This window comes from Tachypleus tridentatus, chromosome 1, assembly GCF_004210375.1.
Source record: "Tachypleus tridentatus isolate NWPU-2018 chromosome 1, ASM421037v1, whole genome shotgun sequence".
In the NCBI taxonomy this organism is placed as follows: Eukaryota; Metazoa; Arthropoda; class Merostomata; order Xiphosura; family Limulidae; genus Tachypleus; species Tachypleus tridentatus.
The window spans coordinates 163,644,999-163,656,110 of NC_134825.1; the positions used below are offsets into that span (position 1 = coordinate 163,644,999).

Sequence of the window (11,112 nt, forward strand, 5' to 3'; positions counted from 1 at the left end):
GGAAGGGGCGTCACTCGGTCCTAACTAGTGAAAGTAGGTTTTTTGGGGGCACTTTTTCCACCTACAATTTGAAGCATTGGATCTGTAAATCCCAACTAGGGCACCTTGAGTCATCTGCCCTTCCCGACTCTGAATGGGCCGGTTTGGATCGGTACTTTGTTTTGGGTACTGTCAGCTTACTTTTTACTGTAACAACAGGTTAACACAACGTTCGTGCCTTTGCCTTCACTTTTCCTAATTTACTTGCATTTATCATCATATTCACATGGACAAAATTCGGGCCTATACAAACGTCAGCCACTCAGTATAAAATGTAAACATTTTACCTTGTGTGGGATGAAGAAGGAAAGTTAGTGGATTCCATAGATGTTTCCCTTTACACACAAGTATTTGTATTATCTCGAAATTCGAGGTAAATGAAAATTTCTCCTCGAGAATGTCGCCTGGTCTTCTTCGCTGCGAGTCCCTCACGAACCCGGTAAGCTTTATGAACCGGTGGAGTTGTTTTTTCGGGACTTATTTACAAGCTACGCTTTATTAGTAGTATTAAAAGTTTGTTTTCTTCTTTTTACGAATACTAAAGTATTCAGCTAAATTCAGCTAAATATATATTTTTCAAATCTTAATTTACTTCACTGTGCGAGAGAAAGTCAAGTTTAAAGTTGAGTAAGGATAGTTTATAGAATTCTGTTGTCAAGGGTTCTACTTGTAGTTAGTTGCTAAGTGAATTATATTGTTGAACGTATTAAGTGAAATATTATTTTCGTGTGTAATATTCAAATTGTTGTCGAGTTGTAGACAAAATATGTAAGTGTTTGATGAAGATCGTTTTCATAAGCAGGTTTTGTTATTTTTTTAATTCCGCGCAAAGCTACACGAGGGCTATCTGTCCCTAATTTAACAGCGTAAGACTAGAAGAAAAGCAGCTAGTCATCACCACCCACCGCCAACACTTGGGCTACTTTTTACCCACGTATAGTGGGAATGAGCGTTATATTATAACGCCCCCACGCTGAGCTGAAAGAGCGAGCATTTGGTATGACTAGGATTTGAACCCGCGATCCTTGGATTACGAGTCGAGCGCCTTAACCACTGGTCATGTCGGGCCTTTCGTAAGGTTACTCCTTAGCTTTAAATTAGATTCAATTGTTTCTCTATCTTGATGGAACCTCCTGTTAAGAGAGCTTATCAGGTAAAGCTCTAAATTTAATTTATTGTATCTGAATACACCACATTAACACAGATCGTTGTGTGTTTTGAAGATAAAGACAATATTTACTATATTTTCATCACGAACTTTTTATCAGCATTTATAGCACCCTTTTGTAAAGAACAATTATCTCTATGTTGTGAGTCTAAGCCTAATAATCGTTCTGTAAACGAGCTACTACGGTTATTATTTTTATAAACATGAAGCTAAATGATAATTCTTTTATAAGAAGTGAAACATTTAGCTCATATTTCCCATTAGAAGTTGTTTAGCGAAATAATAACCCCATAAACTGACATAAATTACCTTGAGGACATACATAAATGTGATTGTCTTTGAGTATAGATTGTGTGTCTTTCGTTGAATAAATGAGATGTATTGATAACAACTAAGGCACGTTAAGTGACTGTACGTGTCTATGTTAAGCCTTCAAATCAGCGGTAAGCTTCCTTTAATCTTGTTAATTGAAGTTTCCTGTTTAGCGTGACATATTTGACGACAAACATTGTGGATTATCTATTGACACTTAATTTCTTCTCAAACAACTATTAATTTATCAAATGAGGGGATAAAGAACTGTTTATGTCACCATAAGCTGAGAGTATGCTGTTATTTCTTGAGTTTTTGTGAATCTGGTTTTCTCTCTCTGTAACTGTCTTTAATTGCATTGAAATGTTTTTTTAGAGAAGATATACACAAGTTTATCTATAAAAAGATACACAATATATAATATCCCTAAATATTTGGAGACACAGCATATCTAAATATTTATATTTAAGTTACTTACCCTATCTATAGTTATGTATAAACACCTTTGACTTGACATAACATCAAAGTTATCAGAAGAAATGAAGATGGCCTGGCCATGTGACCCCTAGTTATATTTGTTTATTTATAGGAAATTATCCATCTGGCTCGAGGGTAATGAATCGTAGCATCTACTGGAAAGAAAGCTTCATGAAGAGGATGCAGACATTTGTTTTTGTCGTATCCCAACTGTACTTACCAGCTTCTGTGGCAGTCGCACCTGTTTTATATGTAACCTAGAGCTGCACATTGTTACGTGTCTGGTGACCGAAACTTGTCAATCGCAGAGAATGATTGAGGCATATGGAATATATATGAAAAGTGAATAAAACAGCCAAAACCATAAACAATGCACCTACTTGTCAGGCTACGATAAAACAACTTGATGGTTGCATTTACTTCTGACTTGTTTAAATACTGAGAAGTCTGGGTTGGCTACTTGTTCACTGAACATTTCATAATACTACACAGCACCGACAGTATCCTGGTCTTCCCCCACCCACAGAAGGAGGAGGGGTCACTGGGGCAAAATAGGCATGGAATTTGAGATCTGGCAGGTGACTCTGAAAACAAAGAAAACATAGACTAGAAGACAACAATAGATACACAAACTTATTACTGATCTCATTGTGAAATTATGATATTTTCTAAGAGTATTCTTTAAAATTTCATTACAAACACATTTGTGTAAGCATTGCAGTTATTTTTACTTTTGTGATATTCCACCTGTCATAGTACTAGGCGACATTTCTATTTAGTCAAAGAGTCATAGCCACTACTTTAAACCTTGAAAAAAGAAGATAAAATAAATAATTGTACAGTATTGGAACACTTTCAAGCAGTGGTGTATTTAGGTAGGGGATTCAGCCCCATAGTCTTAATGGGGACCCATTGATAATTTTATTCTATGTAAAAATCACATGGAATATAGGGCCCACACAACCTTAAATCCACCACTGTTTAAGTACTTAGCAAGACTCAACAGTTTACAAATCCAAAGCCTAAATAATAAATCAATTGAACTTAAACTTTTATTAAAAGAGAAAACTCAATTTGGCATTTTCAATGTCCACAAATTTTAAATCAAATCAAAATACATCAAAGAAAGAATTAAATCAGTTACAATAGAATAGATCTTTTACTCTCACTTCCAAACTGTTGGTAAAAAAGAAAATCAAGTGTTTTCCTTCATCTAGGGTAAGTGGTACTTACTCTTGAAAAAGTTGATCATACAAGATTTAGAATAAAGAATTTAGCTGCTTTAAAATATTAAGTATAACAGATATGTAATGAATCACTCTTTAACATGGCATTAAAGTGGAATCAAACATACATGAATTTACATTTCACACAGTCTATACATTTTTTATCTTGATCTCACCATGAAAGGACATTATTCTAACGATATTCAAACTGATTTTATCTCCAAACCAATGTTTAAATTTACAAAAAAAAAAGAGGAAAGACCTTTTGAACATGTTTTGTTGTTGAATACAAAGATTTTAATTATTGTTTTCAATAACACTACAAAGATATCACCAATGACCCTTACAAAACCTTGTGTAAAGATGTAACATTTATTGAAGGGATATAATAACACAAGAGAATAAAGAAGTGAGATCTGAAAAATTAAATTTTCATTTGGAATGAAAATTTTTTATATTCTTGAATTAAAGTTTCTATCATACTAATTACTTAAATAATATCCAATTAGTTTGGACCACAGGTCAAATCTTTGTCACTTTCTATTTCAATAGAATGTTCTTCCAGACAGTAACTGAAAGATCTAATATTCATTTATTAATTGAAAATGTGTAATCACTGTTGGCTGAAGAACAACTGTTGCGAAAGTGTTTCAACTGAAATAAATGTTATTTTGTTACTTACGGCAGAGTTCCATTGATTAAAGAAACTTCTACACTATTAACTAGTGATAATTAACATTAAACACGAAGGCTGATAATATGTACACAATGTAAACAGGTGAATGATATGGTTCTAAAGAGTTCTAAAGGTTAGTTAAAAAAACCCACCCGAAGCCTGCGGATGCCTGCTCGAGTGATCAACTGACAATCGTACAACTCAATTCGTTGCAAACTATGACACGAAACTAGATGGTCCAAGGAAGCATCAGTAATAAGTGGACAATTATCAAGTTCCAGCACGGTCAAACTGTCTGCGGCATAGCCATTTGTTCCCAGATGACGAATCCCGTCGTCTGTAATAAGTTCACAGTGGTACAAGCTCCACATAATAGAAGGTTTATTCTCTTAGAATCCTAAAACATACTAACTAGGTGTTTATTACTTTGAAGGTTATGTTCTCTGGTTCAATAGCTCAAAATTTTCTTTCATGCATGAGATATCTACTTTTTCAACTGAGAATGTAAAAGTTACAAGGTTAAAACAGCTAATTTAGAGAGTGAACTTTACCACAAATATAGTCACTGTCTGGACAGCAGTAAATGAAAAAATATACACTAATACAGTTTCCAAGGAAAATGTTTATTAAAATACTGAAATACCAAATAGAAACATTAACAACTACACATGGAGAGCTGAAGTAAAACATACACATCGTGATGAACGTTTAAAAAACAAGTATCTATTATACCACTGAAAACTGTACAAGTTGTAATAAACATGATACAATGACAACAACACTGTAAAAGCTGCTTCTAAGTTATACAAACCATATAAAACTTACAAGAGTTTCAAGAGAAGGGCAGCCAACTGCTAGATGGCACAGTGTGTTATCTGTTATCTATATAAAAATCACAAAATATTTATGGGAGTGTCACCAAAATGTTCCTTACAACTAGTAAATAACAGAGTTAAAATCACATTATTGTCCAAAACAGACTGAATTCCAAGATAAAACTATGTTGTGACAGATAATTGTATGAAAATCTGTTAGACTTGAAATGCACTACCTACCAACACACATTCCTCCAAATCTATTTTCTCCAACTTGTTACAACTCTGTGAAAAATGTAACATATGTTTACGAAAATATTAAAAAATACACCCCTAATATAAACTTCATTAAAAAGTAATTAACTGTATTAAGATGGATAAACCTGTTTGTTCATATGTACAGAGTGAACTTCCTGTTATAGTAAAACAAATACTTCAAGAAAGTCCAATCATAATCAGATACAAAAAAGGACTGAAGTACAACAAGAAATAACAATTCTAATTTTGATTATTCTGTCTTACATTTAACAAAAGAAAAAAAAAAACCTTGAAAAGTTTCCTGAAGTTTACAATACTGACTACAAGAATAGTATCTTTTTTTTCTCTCACATCATGCACCAATTTTATCTGGGTTCTAATAAAGTAATAAACTTTCCTGAAGTTTACAATACTGACTACAAGAATAGTATCTTTTTTTTCTCTCACATCATGCACCAATTTTATCTGGGTTCTAATAAAACATCTTATGGAGGGTTATGTCAAGAAAAGGATTCGGAATCATACTGGGACCCACATTCAGTGTGATACACATAAGTAGTGAAGATTGAAACAGTTCAGACCTTGACACTCTCATTGAACAGTTATCTCTCCATTTTTAATCCTTTGGGACTTTAATGGGCATAATATCTCTGGGGAAGTACTGATATTGAAGGGAGGGGTCACTCCGTAGAGCGTATGCTCTCTGATCACAACCTTTCTCTTTTCAATACTGGTTCTTATACTTATTTTCATGCACATAGTCAGTAAAAGAGTATCTCAAGAGTTGACTCTTAGTTATGACTACTTGCTTGCCCTCTTGTCTTACACTGCTAAATTAGGGACGACTAGTGCAGATAGCTCTCGTGTAGCTTTGTGCAAAATTCAAAACAATCTCTTTCCACGTAACTTTAAGCAGTTATTCTTAATGATAAGAATGAAAGTATTTTACATGAATAGGGAGTAAGATGTCACTTTTCATATTATGACTTTTATGATGCGATTCATTTATGACATAACAGAGTTTATGAAATAAAGCTGTATTATTGAATCACGTATCACATGTGCAGTACAAACTTGCTTTACTTATCTTCTTAGCAGCAATCATCAAGGTTTGTAATATAAATAGCCCAAGCAACCGTAGATAGTCAGAATATGTACAGCTGCATGTTGCTATGCTAAACTGCAGGATTCTTGTTATGTATATTGGCTTCATTGAAAACAGGTTTGTTACGACATGTATAAACTATGAAAGCTTTATTCCATGTCAGTATTTAGAAAATTTACAATCCTTTTTGAACATTGCTATGCTGAATTACAATCCTTTTTGAACATTGCTATGTTGAATTACTGGAGTCTAAGGTATGTTGATTTCAATGAAGACAGATTTTTACGGCTTGTAAGTATTTCGAAACTCTGGCTTGTGGCATCATAAGTGTGTATCTTGTAACTTTGTGAGAGTATCAGAACTATTTGTTATTATTATCACTTATTAAGGTTTGATTGTTCAGTTACTACATTCTCCTGACTTTACAAAGAGTGCTCCCTGCTAGTACAGTGGTATGTCTACGGATTTACAACGCTAAAATCAGGGGTTCGATTCCCCTCGGCAAGCTCAGCAGATAGCCTGATGTGGCTTTACTATAAGAAAATACACACTTTACAAAGAGTAGCAGTTCCTGGAACGTCTATGCTTGGCTAAGAGGTTTGGGTCTTTTAATTTTCTCGATAAAACATACCATACACAAACTGTATACCGAAGCCGTATAAGATCAACCATGTTACGTCTTAGTTACTGTTGTTATGTATTTATTGCATTTCTTTGTAATTCAGAACTGATACAAAGTTTACAAATTAACAAGTGATTATAAAATATTGTATATATATTTTTTTCATTTCAGGCTTTTTTGAGTTTTTGTGAGTAAAGTGATTTCGGTTGTCATTTATCTGATATCAAAGTGATGGATTCTAAATTTAATGGACCTTGTAAGGTCTACAGGCCATTTGGTGACAGAGTGGTATAGTTATTTGATGTCAGAATATGTGAACCCAGTGGTTGTTGAAACAAGATTGTATTGTTGTTAATCCCAAAGCCTTACAATGAGTTACCTGCATAGTGCCCTCTACAGGTGTCAAAACTAGCTTTTTTAGTGTTGTAAGCCTTCAGAGTTACTGTTGAACAATCAAGGATTGTCAAAATAAAATTTGTTTGTTGTGAAGCACAGAGTCACACAATGGGTTCTGTGTGCTGTTACCCCCCTTGATTATCTGTGCTGTATCCACCTTGATTATCATAACCTGATTTTTTATCTCATAAGCTTGCAGACTTACATCTGAGTCATTGGGGTTGTCAAAACAAGATCTGTTTATTTTGAAGTACAACGTTTCTCAATGAGTTAATTGGGCTATAATAAGTAAGGGTATTGAACTCTGGTTTTTAGCATTATAAGCAGAAGTGTAGTAGGATGAAACGTGTTGGCATGGCATTTCTGTACTTTTTTTTTTAACCAGAATGAATCCCAGCTCACATGATTAAATGTGTTCTGGTACACCAGTGAGTCATGGAGGGATGTCAAAATAGGTAGATCCATAGGTCAGAACATTTATCATCATGATTAAGTAAATCCAGAGGTCAGAACATGTATCATTAAGATTAATAAGATTCAGAGGTCAGAACATGTATCATCATGATTAAGTAGATCCAGAGGTCAGAACGTGTATCATCAAGATTAAGTAGATCTAGAGATCAGAACATTTATCATCATGATTAAGTAGATCCAGAGGTCAGAACATGTATCATCATGATTAAGTAGATCCAGAGATCAGAATATGCGTTTTTAATATTAATTAGATTCAGAGGTTAGAACATGTATTATCAAGAATAATTAGATTCAGAGGTCAGAACATGTGTCTTTAATATTAATTAGATCCAGAGGTTAGAACATGTATTATCAAGATTAATTAGATTCAGAGGTCAGAATGTGTGTCATCAAGATTAATTAGATTCAGAGGTCAGAACATGTGCCATTAAGATCAATTAGATTCAGAGGTCAGAACATGTATCATCATGATTAAGTAGATCCAGAGGTCAGAACGTGTATCATCAAGATTAAGTAGATCTAGAGATCAGGACATTTATCATCAAGATTAATTAGATTCAGAGGTCAGAACATCCATCTTTAATATTAATTAGATCCAGAGGTTAGAACATGTATTATCAAGATTAATTAGATTCAGAGGTCAGAACATGCATCTTTAATATTCATTAGATCCAGAGGTTAGAACATGTATAATCAAGATTATTTAGATTCAGAGGTCAGAACATGCGTCTTTAATATTAATTAGATTCAGAGCTTAGAACATGTATTATCAAGATTAATTAGATTCAGAGGTCAGAACATGCGTCTTTTATATTAATTAGATCCAGAGGTTAGAACATGTATTATCAAGATTAAGCAGATCCAGAGGTCAGAACATGTCATCAAGATTAATTAGATTCAGAGGTCAGAATGTGTGTCATCAAGATTAATTAGATTAAGAGGTCAGAACATGTGCCATTAAGATTAATTAGATTCAGTGGTCAGAACATGTATCATCATGATTAAGTAGATCCAGAGGTCAGAACTTGTATCATCAAGATTAAGTAGATCTAGAGATCAGAACATTTATCATCATGATTAAGTAGATCCAGAGGTCAGAACATGTATCATCATGATTAAGTAGATCCAGAGATGAGAACATTTATCATCAAGATTAATTAGATTCAGAGGTTAGAACATGCATCTTTAATATTAATTAGATCCAGAGGTAAGAACATGTATTATCAAGATTAAGCAGATCCAGAGGTCAGAACATGTATCATCAAGATTAATTAGATTCAGAGGTCAGAATGTGTATCATCAAGATTAACCAGATCCAGTGGTCAGAACATTGTCATTAAGATTAATTAGATTCAGAGGTCAGAATGTGTGTCATCAAGATTAATTAGATTCAGAGGTCAGAACATGTGTCTTTAATATTAATTAGATCCAGAGGTTAGAACATGTATTATCAAAATTAAGCATATCCAGAGGTCAGAACATGCGTTTTTAATATTAATTAGATTCAGAGGTTAGAACATGTATTATCAAGATTAATTAGATTCAGAGGTCAGAATGTGTGTCATCAAGATTAACCAGATCCAGTGGTCAGAACATTGTCATTAAGATGAATTAGATTCAGAGGTCAGAATGTGTGTCATCAAGATTAATTAGATTCAGAGGTCAGAACATGCGTTTTTAATATTAATTAGATTCAGAGGTTAGAACATGTATTATCAAGATTAATTAGATTCAGAGGTCAGATCATGCGTCTTTAATATTAATTAGATCCAGAGGTTAGAACATGTATTATCAAGATTAATTAGATTCAGAGGTCAGAATGTGTGTCATCAAGATTAATTAGATTCAGAGGTCAGAACATGTATCATCATGATTAAGTAGATCCAGAGGTCAGAACGTGTATCATCAAGATTAAGTAGATCCAGAGATCAGAACATTTATCATCAAGATTAATTAGATTTAGAGGTCAGAATGTGTATCATCAAGATTAACCAGATCCAGTGGTCAGAACATTGTCATTAAGATTAATTAGATTCAGAGGTAAGAATGTGTGTCATCAAGATTAATTAGATTCAGAGGTAAGAACATGTGTCTTTAATATTAATTAGATACAGAGGTTAGAACATGTATTATCAAAATTAAGCAGATCCAGAGGTCAGAACATGTATCATCAAGATTAATTAGATTCAGAGGTCAGAATGTGTATCATCAAGATTAACCAGATTCAGAGGTCAGAACATGCGTTTTTAATATTAATTAGATCCAGAGGTTAGAACATGTATTATCAAAATTAAGCAGATCAGAGGTCAGAACATGTATCATCAAGATTAATTAGATTCAGAGGTCAGAATGTGTATCATCAAGATTAACCAGATCCAGTGGTCAGAACATTGTCATTAAGATTAATTAGATTCAGAGGTCAGAATGTGTGTCATCAAGATTAATTAGATTCAGAGGTAAGAACATGTGTCTTTAATATTAATTAGATCCAGAGGTTAGAACATGTATTATCAAAATTAAGCAGATCCAGAGGTCAGAACATGTATCATCAAGATTAATTAGATTCAGAGGTCAGAATGTGTATCATCAAGATTAACCAGATTCAGAGGTCAGAACATGCGTCTTTAATATTAATTAGATCCAGAGGTTAGAACATGTATTATCAAAATTAAGCAGATCCAGAGGTCAGAACATGTATCATCAAGATTAATTAGATTCAGAGGTCAGAATGTGTATCATCAAGATTAACCAGATCCAGAGGTCAGAACATTGTCATTAAGATTAATTAGATTCAGAGGTCAGAACATGTGCCATTAAGATTAATTAGATCCAGAGGTCAGAACATGTATCATCATGATTAAGTAGATCCAGAGGTCAGAACGTGTATCATCAAGATTAAGTAGATCCAGAGGTCAAAACATGTATCATCAAGATTAAGCAGATCCAGAGGTCAGAACACGTATCATCAAGATTAATTAGATTCAGAGGTCAGAATGTGTATCATCAAGATTAACCAGATCCAGTGGTCAGAACATTGTCATTAAGATTAATTAGATTCAGAGGTCAGAATGTGTGTCATCAAGATTAATTAGATTCAGAGGTCAGAACATGTATTATCAAAATTAAGCATATCCAGAGGTCAGAACATGCGTTTTTAATATTAATTAGATTCAGAGGTTAGAACATGTATTATCAAGATTAATTAGATTCAGAGGTCAGAATGTGTGTCATCAAGATTAATTAGATTCAGAGGTCAGAACATGTATCATCATGATTAAGTAGATCCAGAGGTCAGAACGTGTATCATCAAGATTAAGTAGATCCAGAGATCAGAACATTTATCATCAAGATTAATTAGATTCAGAGGTCAGAATGTGTATCATCAAGATTAACCAGATCCAGTGGTCAGAACATTGTCATTAAGATTAATTAGATTCAGAGGTCAGAATGTGTGTCATCAAGATTAATTAGATTCAGAGGTAAGAACATGTGTCTTTAATATTAATTAGATCCAGAGGTTAGAACATGTATTATCAAAATTAAG

General features: G+C 33.5%; 1 protein-coding gene and 1 long non-coding RNA gene across 2 annotated transcripts; one reads left to right on the forward strand and one right to left on the reverse strand.

Moving 5' to 3' along the window:
* The first annotated feature begins 706 nt into the window (after positions 1-706).
* Positions 707-2,371, forward strand: LOC143229573 (uncharacterized). The gene is made up of 2 exons (XR_013015944.1): positions 707-1,192; positions 2,109-2,371. It is a non-coding gene; the product is annotated as an uncharacterized LOC143229573 (long non-coding RNA).
* Positions 2,372-2,440: 69 nt separating this feature from the next.
* LOC143229569 (F-box/LRR-repeat protein 20-like) lies at positions 2,441-4,284 on the reverse strand. Its single transcript, XM_076462106.1, has 2 exons — positions 4,051-4,284; positions 2,441-2,580 (listed from the first exon to the last, which is right to left on the reverse strand). The coding sequence occupies exons 1-2, from the start codon at positions 4,267-4,269 to the stop codon at positions 2,473-2,475; spliced, it is 327 nt and encodes a 108-aa protein (XP_076318221.1). The 5' UTR covers positions 4,270-4,284; the 3' UTR covers positions 2,441-2,472.
* Positions 4,285-11,112: the final 6,828 nt, after the last annotated feature.